This window comes from Dermacentor andersoni, chromosome 2, assembly GCF_023375885.2.
Source record: "Dermacentor andersoni chromosome 2, qqDerAnde1_hic_scaffold, whole genome shotgun sequence".
Lineage (NCBI taxonomy): Eukaryota > Metazoa > Arthropoda > Arachnida > Ixodida > Ixodidae > Dermacentor > Dermacentor andersoni.
Window position 1 is genome coordinate 112,366,959 of NC_092815.1, and position 18,948 is coordinate 112,385,906.

General features: G+C 47.1%; 1 protein-coding gene across 2 annotated transcripts in view; it reads left to right on the forward strand.

Annotated features, from left to right (window-relative positions):
- Positions 1-18,948, forward strand: part of nolo (no long nerve cord) — a 264,081-nt gene that overhangs the window by 230,450 nt on the left and 14,683 nt on the right. For both annotated transcript variants that reach the window (XM_055076569.2, XM_050188130.3), the window contains exons 9-17: positions 3,703-3,796; positions 5,526-5,656; positions 6,940-7,137; positions 8,541-8,670; positions 11,263-11,473; positions 13,952-14,143; positions 15,669-15,766; positions 16,879-17,072; positions 17,779-17,903. In XM_055076569.2, the coding sequence (XP_054932544.1) occupies positions 3,703-3,796; positions 5,526-5,656; positions 6,940-7,137; positions 8,541-8,670; positions 11,263-11,473; positions 13,952-14,143; positions 15,669-15,766; positions 16,879-17,072; positions 17,779-17,903 (1,373 nt within the window). The remainder of the gene's footprint in view (positions 1-3,702; positions 3,797-5,525; positions 5,657-6,939; positions 7,138-8,540; positions 8,671-11,262; positions 11,474-13,951; positions 14,144-15,668; positions 15,767-16,878; positions 17,073-17,778; positions 17,904-18,948) is intronic.

Here is an 18,948-nt window from a genome sequence, read left to right on the forward strand (position 1 = left end):
ATTTATATGCGAAAGCAGGGGTCCAGGTCGACTACATAAAAAGTCACTGCAACACTTTTTGAACAAAGCTAAGAAAATGTTCGTGATCTGTTGGGAATGCCTCCATGAAGATGCGAGCCAAATTTTATACTACTGCGCAGGTAGGCCATAACCTCGCATAAAAGATCGCGTGCTCTCACCTGGGGTTTTCGAGTCCACCTCTACTACGTCCCACCTATGACGTAACGTAACATATCAGTGTGCGTCAGCACGTTGGCGCCAGCCAGTGTTAGGCGATTGTTCATGACCATGTGTTACTCGCGATCACGCAGGCGTGCAAGCTCCTCTAATCTTCAAGCAAACGAGGAAACAGCGGTAGTGTTAAAGGGCCCCTCACCAGTCCCTGTAGCAAACTAGGTTATGCGCTGGAAGTAGTTACGTGCCCTCTAGGAAGGATTCTACCACAATATATATATATATATATATATATATATATATATATATATATATATATATATAAACTTGTTCATTACTAGCAGAGGTAGAAATACTTGAAGGGTAGCGAACCAATGATTTCATGAGGCGAGTTTCACTGCCAACATAGACCTTCTCCACTTGGCCCCGTCTGGCCTCCGCAATGCGAAATTCCTTACCAGTGTTCTCCCATACCGGAAACGGAGAATCACGCGTCGCGATAGGCTCGAAAGGACAGGGATGACTGAAGAACGCAGAACTCGCCCGGTTCGCCATTTTCAAGGAGGACCGCATTACGTATGTGGACGGCGCCGAGCCTTTTCTTTCTTTTTTTCTATTTCTTTAAATGCGAAGCATTCTTTGCCTCATTTTTGGCGCATTGCGGTAGGTAGGTTCCACTCTCGCCTCGCTAAAATACAAAGAAAATGTGTGACGGACGGTGGAATCGAACCTCTACCGTTAAGCACAGTAGCCAGGTGCTCGAACCACAAGGCCGCGATCGCACGCATACTTTTCTCGATTTAACTACTACTTTCAATTTAATAATTGCTTGAATATTACTAATTTAACGAATACTTATACTTACTCAGTATTGTTTACCGTAATTCAATCACAATATTTAGCAACCAATTATATGTAACCAGTTAAGAATAGCAAATTGGGCGGGTTGGTCTCAGTTCTGATCTCTGCAGTGCGAAGCACTGAAGTTCAGAAAGAAAGAAAATAGAAAAAAAAATGAACAAAGGATGTTTGTCATTCTTTTGCTAACCCTTCGTTCTTTTGCTTTTCTTTTCGCACTCCAGTGCTTCGTGCTGGAAAAAGTCACGCCCCGTAACCCGTTACTTTATTGACGAGACAAGCTGTAGAAAGCGACGCACACTTGAGAACCTGAATTTGGTGTAGCAACAGTACAACGCCCGAGGTTGTGCCAGGCAACAGCCTCGCCAATGCGCATGTTCAGACAGGCGAACCCGCGTGCTCGGTACTTGTTTCCTCGTCTTGACGCTCCGCCAGATGCTAGCCGGTGAATCGAACAGGTGCTTGTATTGTCTCCAACGGCGAAGGCCACTTGGGGGCGTAAATGCTAGGAAATCACCTACGGACGAATATTTTCGGATTTTCATTGGCCCACCCTGGAGCGTCTTCTCCAAGTCCGAGCAACAATGATGCGCTACGTTTCATAGAGGACCCAGATGCTGAGTAACGACAATATTGTGCGCAAGATCCGTATATGTTACTACACCGCCCTATCCTCCAGCGCACACATCAAGCGAACTGGTTAACCTTCTTGCCTGTCCCGCTCTTTTTCCTCAATGTCGCTGTTGATGTCATCAAAAAAAAAAAAAAGGAACGATGACCGAGAAAATTCTTTAAATGTAATTGACGGTGCAGATAAGCAACGTACGAAGGCCTGCAGGGGACGCACTGAAAGAGCCAGGCCAGCTCCTTCTGTTTACTGGACCCATGCAATGTTAATGAAAATTCGAACGAAATTAACTAAGAAGTAATCGATTAGTATTAAATAACTCCTCCATTACGTTCGTGTGGCAGTAATTAGTAGATGCAGTCAAGTAACTTTTTGAATGGAGCAACTGTAACCGGAATTCTTTTTTTTTTCTTTAACGTGTACAAGTCTGGGCACGTGTTACGGGGAGTGACTTTTCAGTGATGCGATTTAAGGCCCAACCACACTCGCTAAGCGCATACGCGAGCGTATGCGTCTCCAAGTCCGTACACGTGTGACCACGGAAACGGCGACCAGCCACACAACACGCGCACGAGTGAGCGCTTCATTGCGCTTAGCATGGATGGATGGAAACAACTTTATTTTGGATCCGGCAAATTTGACGACCCGGGCTCAGGTCTCCCATGAGGGGACTTCGAGGCCTTGCCTCGTCGCAGGATTACTTTAAGGGAATACGTTAGTGTTTGGGTTTGAGGTAAATTTATTGTAACTCCTGCGCAAAACAGAAATCTGATCCCGGTCGGGTTCGATCGCGATTGAAAGTGCCCCGCGTGTGACACGCGCATAAAAATTTTGAGCACTTGCCTGTTACGGCAGCGTGGGGCATCACGTTTCTCGCCACCTCGGCCCACGAACAGCTCGGCCCGTGCTTATTCTTACGGGACTTGTGGCTCGCCGGCCAAAGTGCAGGACGAGGCTCAACGCTGGCGACCAGCGTTTCATTATTGATAGCATCCGTCGTCCTTGTGCGACACCACAACCGCAGCGGGGACTCTCGGCGGGCCAGCACGACTCCGAAACAACAAAAACCTGTTTCCAAACATGCCGGCTGCGTGACGACGGCCGCCACTTTCGTCGCGTACACTAAAAATGACGCTCCAGATCTAGCACTGCGTGACGTGCGCGCGTCCTGCGCGTCTACCCTTTCTACACATGCATAGGACATGCGCGCACGGCGACGCATACGCGTGATGCCGTAGACAGGCGCGTGCGATTAGCCGCGTGCGATCTTTGTATAGGCACACTTGTGCGTCTGACCTTGACTCTCCGGATGGGGGCGGGGCTCCCTCGAAAGAAAAAGAAAAGGGTGCACCACGTCTGGTTTGAAATTTCAGTGTTCTCGCGGGAAGGAGGGATGGGGCGCAGCGGTGCAGTACTTTGCAGACACGATCGTCAGCGCGCCTCTGGTTAAAAAGGCCAAGCCTTGGTGAGGCCAAGCCAAACCCTGCGACTCGCCGGTCCTGTCTCCGCACCTTCGTCGCTCTCGGGCACATTTGTCAGATGCCTACCATGAATGGCAACCGTATCAATTGACCACGGAAAGTAAAAACAAAAACAAAAAAAGAAAAGACGGAGCAGTACATAAGCACCTTCTATGGGAGCCGCCCCAACTGGCGCGAAACGAACGGACGTGTTGAGGAGCAATGAGGAAAGGAAACATGGCGTTCTTCATATCCTCTTTATTAGTATAGTGTTCTTTTTAAAAACAAAGTGCGGACAAATTTATTCACTGAAAGACACTGCACTCATTCCAATATGTTCCGAGTTCTGAAAGAAAGGTTTCTGCATGGGACCGGGCACGGCCATAATGAGTGCCTTGACTCCCATTGATAAAACATATACTTTGCTGACCCTATACTTCCACGCTTAGTGAGGGCAGGGTTAAGCCAAATTAACGCGCATGAAGCACTGTGAAGCACTGCATCTGTCGATGTAACAGAAGCAGTGTTTCATAAGCGCTGATTTCAGGCTTCTTTTGTATATGCATTTGCTGTTCTCCGCAGGAAAAGAATACGGTTCTCAAGAGGATGCTCCTCCTCAAGGCTTCGCACCTTTCAACACACCCTCCAAACCACAGCACCAGTCACCGGAACCAAGGTGTGAAGCTGGATAATACGCTGTTTGTTCACGTTCATGTTGAGCAGACAATACATGCCCAAATGTCAAATGTTTCCGCGCGTTTCTGGCTATACGCGAGTGTTAGCAATGCTAAGCTAAAATTTTCAACAATTCTAGCAGTCAGTAATGCAAAGAGCAGCGGTAAAAGGCATACCCTTTTAGTGTAGGCGAGCTGGAGAAAAGTAATGCCTGAATGCACAATAGAGAATTCTCAATTTATAGGGGGAACCAAACTGGCAACAACACCAACGTAGTTGCAAACATTCAACTTATTTAAAGTAAGTGTCTCATATGACGCGTTAGGGCAAGCATCTAGGCAGAAAAGAAAAGAACACGCTTTCATGACATACATCGCCTTTAACCGTCCGAGTAATTCAAGCGGGCTGCTTCTTTAATAGTGGAACATACTGTAGCATCTTACTTCTTAAGGCGCGACGATGTTCGTCGCTGTGTAGTTATTAATTAACGGCAAAATACAGCGTTGAGGGGTGCAACCTATCTAAGTAAGGTATTTTATTTGCTAGATTAGCCCAATGCACAGCGCCCGTGTAGGAACAATAAACTGAAAAGAACAGGAGATCACACACACAAAAAGAAAAGAAAGAAAACGTAGCACAGTATTTATTGCATCGACGATCACAAGAACTATTGCATAATTGATCCTATTCGTCAGCAGTTACCAATACGCGTAGGTCAACGACCTTAAAGTATAAAAAGTCAGGGTAAACTAGTGGTGGGGTTACTTGAACTAATGTGGACTCTTGTGCGTAACAAAGTAAAATGCTCAGAATATAGAACGTAGCTTCAGCGCAAGAACTAACATACGTTAACGAAGCTAATCTTCTCGCCGTCGACAGAACAAATCAATGAGCATTGTCGGGACTTAGCTACGCAATTAAGGCTTCCGGAGAAGGACCACCATCCTTCAAGTATTTTTTTCTTTATGCCAGCGTTGGGCCAATTTACGCACTGCCGTAGAAGCTATTTACTGCGTGCACACGTGCACGAACCGAAGCAAAATTGTTCCGGGTAATCATTCCACGTCCTACGAGGGAGCACACCGCACCGAAATGTGCAGGGAGTTAAAGCACAAAGAGCGATATCAGCACTCTTCTGTGGTGGGACAGAGTGTTGTTTAAAGAACGTAGCTAATGTCTTCAGAGCACGCGGAGTGTTCTGAATCTGTTTTGTCCCGACCTAGCCTAGGCAGCAACTGCTGCTTTCGTGACCGCAGGCCTTTCAATGAGTTTGCCGTGTGCCTCGTCGTATTCGACCTTTTGCTGTGCTTTTGTCGCTTGCAAAGGCTACCGCAGAGTAACTGTCGACGACGATCGTGACGATAACGTTCCTAAACCGTCTCTTGTGCCCAAAAAGATGGTTAGTGCTCGCTGGAGGTCACGCAAGGCAAATAATTACTCTAAAGAGAGAAGAAAAGAAAGCTGCAGAGACAAAGACGTGAAAGTTGGTTAACGAGAAAACGTGCTTACTATAACATGTGTTTGCCCCGTAAAACAGTTTCTGTTTTCTAAACTTCTTCCGCTCATTTTGTGCAAGCTTCCCCAATTGTTGGCGGGTCCCCCAGGGTGGGTAGGTGCCACGTGGGCAGAGGACACAACAACAACGAGGCTTACAATAACCTAGCGTGACAAGTCGTGGTCGCAGCACTTCTGCCTGTTTATGCGTGACTAGACATCCCGTTTTGGCGCAGCTTCATCGTCGGGGACTGGGGATCCTGCAGCGTCACATGCGGCGATGGCGTCCAGAAGCGATCCGTGGAATGCAAGATCTTCCTCGAGTTCTCCCGCACGATGGCCAAGCTGCCCGACAAGGAGTGCACTGGTGGGTGAACTCGTTCGTTCGCATTTCGTACTTCCTGCATGTTCTTCTTTGTGTGTGTGTGTGCGTGTGCATGTGTGTGTGTACACGCACACACACACGCACACACGCACGCGCGCGCGCTGATCGCAAAAGCTTTCGGAAAAAGGAAGTGGCGAAGTGGCGAAGTAATAGTGGCGAAGTGGCGAAGTAATAGTACTTTGATTTGAGCTAGTTGGCAGGGATTCATTTTGCTGGCACAGTGCTTGCGAAAAACGAGAAAGTAGCAGGTGATTGGGAAAAAGATGCGCAGGAAGACAGCCGTCGTACCTTGCGCCTATGGTTTGTCTCACCGACTGAAAAGATGAACCGTTATAGGTTCGACCGCGTTTCCAGCTGTGGCATAATTTAGGCTCCAGAACGCACATCTAGGATCAAACCGTTCTTAGAAATTGTCTAAGAAATGATTGCCAGTAATTACGCTTAACATACGTCCTCATCAGTTTCTTTTTTCAGTTCGCGTTTGCTATTGATGCATACTTACAACCCTTCGCCTGCTTACGCGCAAGTGGGACCCGTCATGAGTGAAGGGTGACCTTTACCTGTGCTTAGATCTTTTCATTCATCTTTGTACTGTACAGTACAGTACATTACTGTAAGTGTATTAATTTTACTGTAATCTACTAGTGGCGAAACAGTGCACTTACTTATGTGGGGCAATCATTAGGCCCATCGCTATGTGTTTGACAAACGCGTCTTTCGTGGAGTACCAGCCTGTTTGATATAACTGCAATTCCATCTGCATATCGAGAAATAAAGAGCGCAGCCAGCGAAACCGTTCGTTGTCTGTGTGCAAGAAAAGCTCAAGAAAGCAGACGTTTCAAGTGGGCTGCATGGATCCAAAGTGGCCCGTAGTGACAGCGTACCATCTAGTACAGGAAGGCGCATGTTATTCTCTGTGAATCTACGCCACTATGTGGAAATGTAATGGCGTTATGCAAGCGACCAGAACATTATGCTACACCAGAACGATATATTTGTCTTTCTATTCTATTCAGAGCTGATCATTTTCGCCTATCATCGCTTGCTTTAAAGGTGGCACGCGTGCGTCATGACCACAGTCAGCCTTGCAGCGCGGTAATGGATAAATTGGCCGTCGAAATTAGCACAGCCAACAAAAAAAATGTCCTTACGGCAAAGAACTTGCACCGTGGCTTCTATTTCATACATTGAAGCATCGAGTAATCACAGTGTTGTCTTGTTGCGATGGCTTGGCAAGAAAATGACGCATGACCTGTCGAGCGCAGGCATCCGTCCGGCGGAGATGCAGCGCTGCGCGATGCGTCCCTGCGCCCTGGACCAGAACCGTGGTGACTCCGAAGAGGAGGACGAGGTCGACGAGGAGGGCGACGGCGCCGATGGCTTGGGCGCCGAGGACAAACTGGACGCGCCGTACTCGTGGCGCTCGGCGGGATACACGCCCTGCTCGGCGTCCTGTCTGGGAGGTGAGCGTGGGGCCGTGGCGCGCTGTTCTCATTGAAACTTGCAATCGAGGAGTAAAATTTTTAACTGCAGGTAGATGTATAGGTTTGCAAAGTCATGTCTGCAATTGTTTCGCGTGAGTGTCTCGTTTTTGAAATGTGGGACTAAGTAGGAGCAGGTCTCGTGTCCTTAACGCCATTAGGCCTGACGCTGCCAAGCGAAATCGACAAGGTGGCTGTACGAATCAGAGGTGGGATGTCTAAAACGGGGGACGTTTTATCCCGGAGACCCGCTTCATGCCAACCAATGCGCCCCTACAAGTTTGTAACATTAAGTGGGATAACTTTTACAGTGATAACTGCGCTATATTCGCAGAGATAAATCCCTACAGCTATTTGTACAGATAAGTGGTGCACGTACAACTGCATTGTCAGCACCAATGCGCTGCGAAGGCCGCAACCATTACCTGTTGGCTTTTTCCTAGAAACCTGCTCTGGCGTCAAAGAAGCGAGCGTTTGTAGTGCTTTTTTCTTTCGCATAGTGTGTTTTCGTCCACGTACAGGTAGAGCCAAACTATGAGGACTTAGGCTGCCGCGAAAAACAAGAATTGACAGTCACTTTAGCATACGCCAAAGAGGGTGAAGGCGAAAGCCTGCTCACTCAAGAGATATTCACTAAATTACTTGACATTCTCTTTCGGATGCGTTTTACTTCTTATTACTTGTTTTCTCCCACCAAACGTCGTGGATTCGGGTGCCTTAATTGACGTTACCTTAAATAAATGTACCTTATTTAACTTAGCCCTAATTAACGCCAAAGGTCAGGGGTTCGACACCCACCAAAGGTCGAGGGTGCGACTTCCACCAAAGGTCGTGGGTTCGAGTGACTTGAATAACTCTATCTTAGTTAACTTTGCATTAATTCGCCTTAACACCAAAAGTCGTACGTTCGATTGCCTAAATTAACTCTATCTTAAGATAAATTTGAATTTTTTTGGCTTGATGAGGGGGCATTGGAGCCAGCTGTGAAATAAGACGACGACGAACGCCAGAGCAGTGGCACGAGCACGAGTTTACGCGAGGCGAGCTCGCATGAATTTCTGTACCACGAGTTTTCGAGGCCATCCTGGGTGTGAGCCACTTGAGGCTTTGGCCTTAATAATTTGGCGGTGATCTACAGGCATGCAGGCTAAAAAGTTTTGAGTAGAACTGCGCTATTATCACAGCCAAGTTTGTGTTACAGTCTCCAGTTACAAACTCCGTGCACAGGCCGTGAACTCCTTGTCCCACGTTGCCGGACCTCCACCATGTTTAGAGACATAATTATTGGCTGGTATACACGACTATTCATTTCTTATCGTATGCCCACGCTGTCCGTGCGCTCTCGTTATGCGAACGAGTTTCGACGTACGCCTCTTTCGACGCAGGAATCCGCGAATCCTTGGTGGAATGCGTGCGCAGCGCGGATGGCCAGCCGGTGAGCTACATCTTGTGCGACATAAAAGAAAAACCAGAGACCATCACAGAGACGTGCAACAACATGCCGTGCCCCCCGAGGTATGTCACCCCTTTCCCTATCTTGTTCTCATAGTACATTTATGGTTCACTCTTACGTACCTATGCCCTTGCGTCGATGATGAGCGCACCACCAGACTATGAAACGAGTGACTTACTGTTTGCTAGCTTGATCTCGACTACTCGTTTACCTGAACTTCGCTGGCTTCAGTCCACTGGACTTTAAGCTATCTGGCTGCCGTGTGACTCGTTCCTATACGCTTTAAGGGATGAAAGGTTATTCGTCAACAGTTTGAGAGGGCTGCGCACGGGTCGAGCTTGGATACTTTTGTTATCCATCGCAAATTTTGTTGTGAAACTGCCACACCCTGCTTATTAGAAAACAGTAAACGCACGCTTGTTTAGCATGGTAACAAAATCTTAAGTCGAATTAACTCGCATTCAAGCGCACAGTTATCTGGGTGTTAAAGGAAGAATCACTCGATAGTGGCATTACGATGGCATTTAAGCCTCACCACTGAGTGGTATATCGTACTCATACTAAACCAAGGTAAACTTCTGGGGTTAGTCTCCCGCCCCCCGCCACCCCTTAACCTCATCAAGGACAAAATAAAGTTTTATCTCTCTCTCTTGAGCCATAGCAAGAGCAGCGAGAGCGCAGTACAAAGCTCAAGCCAATCGATGTTTCTTTTTCTTTCTCTCACTCAAGCAATGGAAATGTCTGTATCAATTTTACATAGTCCACAGGACCGCGCAAATTGCGCACGTAAAGTCGCGCAATTCATGGAAGACATAACTATAGTCCTACGCGGACTTCAATAAAATGTACAAAGCATATTTTCGAGAGGAAAGGAAGAAGGTGAATAGCTTTATGGCTAGCACCTTTCTTTCCCCACTATCCTGTGCTGTCACTTTCGTGGCAAGGTAACTTGTCCCCTCGCCAAGAACTTTGGCAGTTTCGGCAGAATCAGTGAAAGCGACAGCAAGCTTTAATTTTACGCTTGAACTCCTCGGGCGGTGTTCTATAGATAAGTGAAAGTGGGGAAGACATGTCGGCCCGACGCAGCACGCAAGGTAACTCCTGCTGGGCAGAAGGAATTAACAGTGCCTCCCTGGTCACTGCCAGACAAAGAAGGTTTATTTGTTACAAAAAGAACGAGGTGCGGTTAGTGGCAGCTACCAGGTGCGTCGCAACGCTAGCGCCATGAGCGCCGCCACCAGTAACGTTACAGGCGATGAGACCGACGGGAAACCGTTGGCGTTAGTCACCACCCAGTGTAGTTAGTCACCACCCAGTGTAATAGAAGACAACGTTAGGTAGACGTTTACTGATCGGGCCAGAGTGTACACACAGCGGGTTAGCATGCATTCTAGTGTGTTTTTAGTGCGCGAGCGCGCAAGGCTGATTGATGCCTGCGGCGGTAGGCAGAACGCGTGCCCTTCCTTCGTCACCGAGGTCATAGAGCGTAGCGTTGACGCTGCATCCGCTTCGATTCGTCATTTTTGCAGCGAAACGTAGTCCACCTCTCTAGAAAGCCTGTATCCCTTCGCGTGCGAGCCGCGCATGCGCCCTCAGCGGAACAGCACGACAACGGCGGAGGCGACGGTGGAAATGCGGCTCGAGCGTCCGTACGATTGCTACCGTAATGGAATTTGTCACTTTCGTCCGAAGCAAGGTTTTTAGCGTTGCGCGTGAACTCCTACGGCGGTGTTTTAAATGCACACGCGGAGGCGACATATCACGACGCAGCACGCGAAACGAGTGCTGCTGCGCAGCGGAAACAGCGCCCTGGCAGGTGCCAGGCGTCTCACAACGACGGCGCAATGAGGAGCGTCGTCACTGGGGCTGCAGGTGTTGCACCTCGATGGGGCACGAGGTGAGGCCGACGGGAAACTGCCGGCCTCGGTGAGCGCCCAGTCATGGCGGCGCTGGGACGCTAGCAGTGAAATATTAGGCAACGTTAACTGGACGTTTACCGCTCGTTTCGCTCAGAGCAGTGCGTATATACACACAGCAGCATAACAGTAACGCTATAATACCAGGGTATTTCACGAAATGCGTTCGAAATTTCTTGAAATTAGGAAAGCTGAGATGAATAAATGATTTCGTCGTGAATACTTTTACCTTATGGGTACACACATTGAAATGATTCGGTTTTTCATTAGACAAGTAGTTATTAAAATTAAATTAATGAACTTTCCAAACAAAAGAGTCATGCGATTCGTTCCAATGGAAGCTGGAATCGCGTTACCCGAGCAACTCATAACCGTTTCCAGAAACGAAAAAAAAAATGTTGATGCTGCTAATTTTTACAGTGTAAACGATTCCAGCTGATTTCACTAAGAAAAGGGAAACAACAGCCGAAGAGCGCAACTCTCTCGCCATTGGCAGACACTCATCCATATCTGGCGTGACTGCTTGCGCCACACCATCGGGCGATGCATCGAGTGACCATCCTCATCAAGCCAAGATCGCGCAATGGCTTCATGCAACATCGCAATAAAGCGAACTGCTTTGGTACAAGAACCGCTGACACGCAGCTTATCACCTCCAAATCGGCGGGAAAAGTGTCGCATCAGCCCTCGTATACTCAGGCATGCAGCGTGTGTATATACACCCTCGGTCTGTGGCAGGTGGAACGCGTCCGACTTCACGCCGTGCACCAAGCCCTGCGGCGGTGGGTCGCAGTGGCGCAGCGTCCAGTGCGTGCACGAGGTCACCAGAGGCGTGGGCAACACACTCGTCGTCCACGAGAGCCACTGCCCGGATCCCAGGCCCCAGGAACGACGAATGTGCAACCTGGTCGACTGCGTGGCTCGGTGGAAACCGGACAAGTGGACGAAGGTATTCGTCGCGCCTCCGTGCAGTCTCTATTAACAGGGATGGTGCCGTCATTGTTGGTGTGGCCCGGAAACAACAAGAGAATTCCCTTTGCAGTATGAAAAATAAAAGCGCGTGCTTTGAACGAAGATGTAAATCCACAGGGCGGGCACTAGGCAAAAGTCGCTTTGTTTGTGGTTTCGTGGCATATATTACAAAAAAAAATGGTATATATATATATATATATATATATATATATATATATATATATATATATATATATATATATATATATATATATATATATATATATATATGAGTCTACGATCATAAACATAGAGTCCCAAACAGCCAAAGCCGTGTTTGCGAGCACGAAACCAACGCTACGTGGGACCATTGTTAATGCAAACACTTTTGTAAAAGGGAAACGCGCAAACACATTCATTAAGACAGAATACCGGTGCGATGGGAAATCACTGTGTTCATTAAGGTCTTTCCACTCTCGAATGATTTGGCTTTCATATGAATACGAATAACTAATTGGTTCTCATATCCGGTATAACATGCGAGTTTTTCTTAACTGTGCAGCCCTTACGTAGAAACATGACGAAAGGCATAGCATCGCTTTTAGTTGGCACGAATTATTGCGTGTTATATGGATCTAGATCAAGGTATTTCTTCATATTTCTCAGGAGAGCATCAAAAAATAAAATGACGTCCTTGTAGGTAATAAAACACTGCCTTTTTCGCTAGACGAAATTCGCATTTGCCTATATTCCCGATAATGTTGGCGTCATGTTTAGAAGAGATCATCACCGTCATCATTAGTGATACGTCTGTGATGCTGTGCTGCGGGAAACACACATATGTTAGAAAAAACGGCTCTGGTTAGGCTGCATCACTAGATTGCGGCTCTGAATATGACTGCGGCTATTTGTTTCCACTTGTGATCAGTGTGTGCTGCGCACTGTCCTTGTAATTTTCTATGAGCGCTCTCTGCTATGACTTACCTTTAGCTGGCACTTACTGTTCTGCATTCCTCTTTTGGCCTCGTTCAAATTGTGCGCTGATTCGAACCTGCACAAGCATGAACCAACTAGCCTAGAAACAAGGTCTAAGATATAAACATGCTGTTCCTCCCCCACGTGGTTCTTCACGCTCTGCCTATCCTGCATTGTAGCCACTGTACCATTTTCTCCCTATGTCTGTCAAGGAGGTGACAGGACGGCCAGCTTGTGCGGCGTTTCCTCTCCGTTTGTAATCGTCTGTTCACTCACGGCTTGACTTTTGATGCCTACGGTGTCGAAAGCTGTGCTCTGTAAACGTACTTTTTCAGGAGTTGTTGGGCGAGCTGATTCTCACTAAATGTGTTCCTTCCTTTTTTTTAACAGCGCAAGAGAAGTAATCAAAATGAACAATGTGACTTTCTTGAATTATTTCCGTTCGGAATTGCATTTTCTGTTTTGATACGTTTAAGATTAAATGTACGAACTAGTCATTTTCTCTTTCTCGGAATAATTTTTTTTTCTTCACCAGCAACGTTAAGACTCCGTAGCGTCATACGTCCTTTTATCTGCATGACATTGCTGCGTCAACGTATGACATTGTGCATTTGAGTCATTTGTGGCTTGCATTTTGGCGCTCCTGTGAAGGTACGTACTCGCATAAATGTAAAAATCGCAGGAGATTAAAGTTGTTGCCTTTTTTGTGCATAAACAAACATTGCATGATATTACACGTTCTCAAGATGAAAGTAAATACAATTGTACGCATAGCAATTAGTTGTACAACCTTTACTTAACCGCTTAATTAAAGCATTGTTCCACATAGATTTCATCATGCGCGTTGAATTTATACAGACATGTTTTTCGCTTACATGAATAACACAATGTCAAATATTTTTTTGATGGAGCTCTCTAGTTTAAAACGCAGCATTCTTATCTATTTATCGTGTTTCCGCAGTGTTTCCATTCAGTTTCATTTATCCGCCTGCATGAAGAAATGGGCTTGCGGGCGTATAGCAAGAGGGCCCGCATATATCGCTTCGTCTCATGCTATAGGGGGTCCCTCATTAATCTGAGCCAGCCTGACGAAAATAATCTACTCCCATATCCACTTTTCCATCATACTTCGTATTTCGTTTAATATTACGCTAATCGGAACCACCAGGAATGTAGCACTTAAAAGCAAATGATTTTGTATAGTGTACCGTCGCGTACCAGCCGCTATTGCTAAAATGAAAAAAAAAAAAAGAAAACCTGGTGCGCCTGCTTACAGAATGTTTTGGGCACGTCATGTGCGTCTAGCTAGCGTTCTCGTTGATTTACAACCAAGCACAAGGGAGCCGAACTGCCACATCCCGTATCGTTGTTCCAAACAATGTTAAGATCGTTCCTACCCTTTCCGCGAAACAACTCGATAGGCTAGAGTGCAGGCACCTATGATCGCACATTGATTTCTAGAGCATTTACGAAAAACAACCGTTGTGAACATTGGGCGCAGTGCTCCAAAAGTTGCGACGGCGGAGTGAAGACTCGCAAGATCCGCTGCCAGAGGGAGCTAGCGTACGGCAGTGTGGCCGAACTGCCGCCGTCCAAGTGCGCATCCAGGCGCAAGCCCCGCGCCGTCAAACCCTGCAACTCCAAGCCCTGCCGAGGAGTCAAGGGTTCCGTGCAGGGAGGACCCGAGAGAAAGGTGGGCCTCAAGTCCCCGTGTGGCTATGCCATGCTCTTTCCTCTGTCTTTTGACAACATAATTGTGGTTGTTGCCCGTACGCCGTCGTCGGCATGGTCCTGCAAGCCCATGGCGCGTACCCACAGTGCGCGACTAATCAAGATCTTTTCCTTTGTCCTCGCTAGGGCGCACAGAGGTGGTCGCTAACTGCTGCATTAGCACGTCTCGACTACCGGCAGCTTCCAAGCAGACAATACTGAAGTGCGGGCCGTTGCTCGCCGTACCATAAGTTAGTCACTGTGCTAATGAAGGTATTGTACTTGAGTTACCTATTAGAAGGACTCAGGCACTGTAGCATTTCTGACCCTCTCGTATATTTTTTTCACGCGTTTGCTTTCTTTCTCTCTCATTATTTTAGTCTTCCTTAATCCCGGCACCCATCCATCAGTGTGAGGCAGCAAACGAGAAGCTTCTCTTATGGCAGAAAGGGTTAATTTCCCTGCCTATCCCGTATCACTTCTCCCTCTTTCTCTGTGACCATGAATCGAGGGGTTAAGAGGAACCGACAAGGACGAAGCAAATTAACAATATATAAACTTTATTAATGCGAGTATATTCTCAGCATACTCAGATTAGTTTTCTTTTCTTTTATCTAGCTATCCACCAATCCCATCAAAACTAGGGGCCGATTCAGAAGATAATGTAGTCTAAAAATGTGGGCGAGTCCCGGAGGTAGTGTAGTATAAAAAAGCATCGGACAGGACACGTATATGATGACTATACAAGTGTGCGTATATCCGAAACATGTCATGTATGAAGCGTTAACCATAGCCGGGCTCTTTTCTTGCGCGTTCCTTTGGACACACTGCGCCTTCTGGCGGTGCCGCTGTGAAGTATGCGCACACCCAGTGGCACATAGACAGTGCCCCAAGTCTGCGTGCCATCAAAGAGATTTATTGAAGAGCGTCACATACTGAGCGGCACCTACCCACTGGTACATATCCAGTGGCCTTATGGGGACATATTCAGTGATACATATCCACGTTGGCGTCAAAGAGGTTCATTGAAGAGCAACACATACCTAGTGACCCATACCCGCGCGAACGGCCCACATTTTTAGTGGGATAGCTATATAGCTAGAGAAACGGAAAGAAGACTAGTCTGGCAATGCAAAGAATGCTATTTACATTAAAATATGGGCCTATCACGAAGGTAGTGTAGTCGCGTGGGCGTATGTTCCACTACTAGAGATGCGTCCCTCTTCAGTGAACCTCTTTGACGCCACCTTCGGTCACTGTGTATCGGCGAATAGGTATGCGCGGACCTACCAGCGGTGCCACCAGAAGGCGCAGCCTGCCCAGAGGGAAACGCAGGAGAGGAGTCCAGCTGCAATACACGCCTCACACATTACGCTTTTCGGCTATTCGTACTCTTGGATAGTCATCGTAGATGTATTCTGCCCGTTTATTTTATGAAGATGTGTTACTATATCTTCGTCTTTGCCCCCTTGTCTGTTTCATTGTAATTCGTTCTTTTCTTGTGGCAGGTATCTCTGACAGCCGAAGGAGCAGCATCCGTGTACAGGGGAACGACGCTCAAGATGCGTTGTCCAGGTGTCGTCGTCAATGCTTCCACCGACGTCAGGCAAGTACCAAATATATACCCAGGGATAGACTTCGTGGCGGCTTTCCTTTGTCAGAACGCCTTTCATTGGCAGGTTGCCTCCGCTAAACGTATGAGGTGGCAGAAATAATGAAACTATCACCTAAGAAAGTGTATTTACAGATTATTTATGAGCTTTAGTCAACGGTGCATATAAACAGTATCGCTGCCATAACCAGCTACGGGCTCTTCTCGCCAGATCGTCTTCTTGGTAGACAGTCCGCTTAGCCTCTATGAGATAGGGAGCGCACTGAGGCAGCATAGGTTAGATGCGTCTTCAACGCCACGCCAGACTGTTATGTAACATTATGCTTGCATGAATCCAACATAGCATCTAGCCCAATTAGCTGTCTTGATTATGCTTGCCTTTACGATTGGCCGGCTCTTCTACTTACGAACCACTTCAGCATGCCCAATTCAACGAAAGACATTACAGAGGAGAGTGTTGAAACAGAAATCTTACATTGAAATGCAACTAGTAAACAGTACAACATAACATTCATTTATATTATAGATTCTTAGCTATGGTGCCTTGCCGAAGGTTTGTTATCGACGGTGGTAATGTCCCCAGTAAGGTGGTCACATTCCTGCGATGTCCTGGGAAAAAAAGAAAACAAAAAGAGTGTGACGGAGAAATTTAGTAGCGCCTAATTCAGTTCCGTTTCTATGGCAGTGATTGATGCGGTGGGACACATTGTAAGGTTGAAAAATCAAGTCCCTAGAAAGGGAAGAATAGTGATAAAATTTGTAAAACAGGGTGAAACGTGCTTTTGTTCTACATAATGCTTGTGATTGAAGAGCTTGACCAGCTTTGATTGTGGTTAAGTCATGTATGCATTGACGTTCAAAAGTGCTTTGTGAATACTCGCCCAGACGTTCATCTCCCTTTTCTTAACGGACGACCCTTAATCGATAAGCTGTAAATCTATGTCCACGGGCTTTGCGAAGTCGCGATAGTCTGGCATGCGATTTTCATCCCTCTTTATAGCATAGGCTGGGTTAGTGTTTGTGTTTGTGTGTGCGTGTACGTGTGAGTTTAAAAGCATTCTCGGCGATAACTTGCCCTATTCTGTCCTTCTCCGCACGACGCACAGCCGAGTGAAGTGGCTTAAGGACGGCGCGCCCGTGAAGGCATCCTCGCGTCGCATCGCCGTCTCAAGGAAGGGGGCGCTGCGGATCCGCAAGATGGACTTCGACGACTCGGGCGTCTACGTCTGCTCGACGGGGACCACCACGGGGCAGCTCATACTCTCCGTGAAGCCGCTCGCGTCAGAGTCTCCGGCGAAAGGTTCGTGGCGGGCACGCTCGACAGCCTTTTATAGCATAGAACAGCGCAACTCGGGCTTAAGCGCAAACACGACGCGCACACAGCGCTGACATTGAGGACACTTTCCACTTCCTTTTATCCATCCCGAACGGACAGTCTTCATTGTAGGTTGTTGCAAGAAAGGTTGCAAGCGGGAATCGTTCTCGTACGTATGCCATATACCGTAGTGATGAAGTCAAGAGACCCATTGGCACTTGCACGTCTGGAGGAAGCCGCCTAGTGTGCAATCAGTACAGAAGGCACGAGTGGTTGCATCTGGCATGGGCGCTCGTAGCTCGGGTTCAATCTCAAATTAGATTGCTGTAGCAATCTAACGTGTGGACGCTGTGTTCTAACTGTGGACACCAGCGATCCACATGGAGACACAAAAACAAATATATATAGTTAGCAGCTACAATGCGGGAGCAGCTGTGTAGCAGTTAAATAGCGGAACTAGTGAAAGCTAGGACGCGACATGCAGCCATGAATTTATAACGTATTTAGCGCTTGTCCAGAATGGATCAGCATTGTTAAAAGTGCTGTTTGGAAGACTACAGGGGTGGTATCTTTTTTTTTTTTTGCCATAGAGTACGGCCGCTGATGATAATTCTTGCGTTAATGAAGGTGTCGCTCAGCTGGCAGCCTTATGTTTCGATGAAAATTATGTTGATGCTTTATTTTTTTTTAGGTGTGGACCAAGAGACATACAGTACAAAAGACCTGCGAGGAATTGGCGCGAAGCGCCCGAAAGGAGTCGACTTACCCGCTTTCATCAATGGTGTCGATGACGCCAAGAACAAGAAGGGACTCAAGGTATTCCGAATATTTTGTGCATGACTTATGTATTTTCGAATAAACAAATTTGCATAAACGCGCCCATGTGACGTGCAGTCGGTAGGCTTCTTTTTGTGCATGGCCTGCTACGTTGCTTTGAAGTAACAAAATCAATCTTATGTTGCGTTCAGGCTGCCTTAAAAATATTTAAAATATTATACAGATTTTTTGTGTGATAAAAGCCTGCAGCAGAATCAAGAAAGCTTCTCCAAGTTCAACGGCTGGTAATGAGACGATCAGCCTCCTTCGCTAATGGTATGTCCTACACCACGACTGGCTGGAATCTGCCTGTAAGAGCAGTGCTAGCGTAAATACTGTTTTGTGAATAATGTTTATTGCAAGGACTTATTTCGCAGGATTATATTCCTTTCCACCTAACGGCCGCTCGCACTACAGCTGAAGCGCGATCAGGAATAGCAGTGCAATAGAATCGTTGCAAGAGTCATCAGGGAAGTAGTGTCCAAATACTCCACCTACGAAGCCAATTCCTGCTCTGGTTAAGGCAGTGTCCTGGTGAAGCTGCGAGCCTTCCTAATCTGTGGCACCTGAATTAGCATAGCCTCATTGGCTGTCGGAAATTATTTTTGGAGGTTTCAGGCGCCACGACGAGCCTGAAGATGTTGTAGCCTGGACGAGGATTCGAACTTAGGACCTTGAGCATAAACACCCGATGTTATACCTAACCTCCACGCCATTCCCTTGACCTTGAGAAGGAAATATACAGAAGAACAAAAATAGGTTGCAGCGCGTGCGGTAAGCATTATCAAATCATAACCATGAGCTTGCCACTATCCTTGACAAGAAAAGTGTACAATTATTGTATTCTACCGCTGCTAACGTATGGGGCAGAACCTCCGAGGTTAACAAAGAAGCTCGAGAACTAGTTAAGGACCGCGAAAATGCCAGTGGAACGAAAAATGTTGGGCTTAACGTTAAGAGACAGGAAGAGAGCGATGTGGATCAGAGAGTAAACGCGAGGATAGCCGATATGGGAAAATGGAGGTGGGCAGGCCACGCAATACGT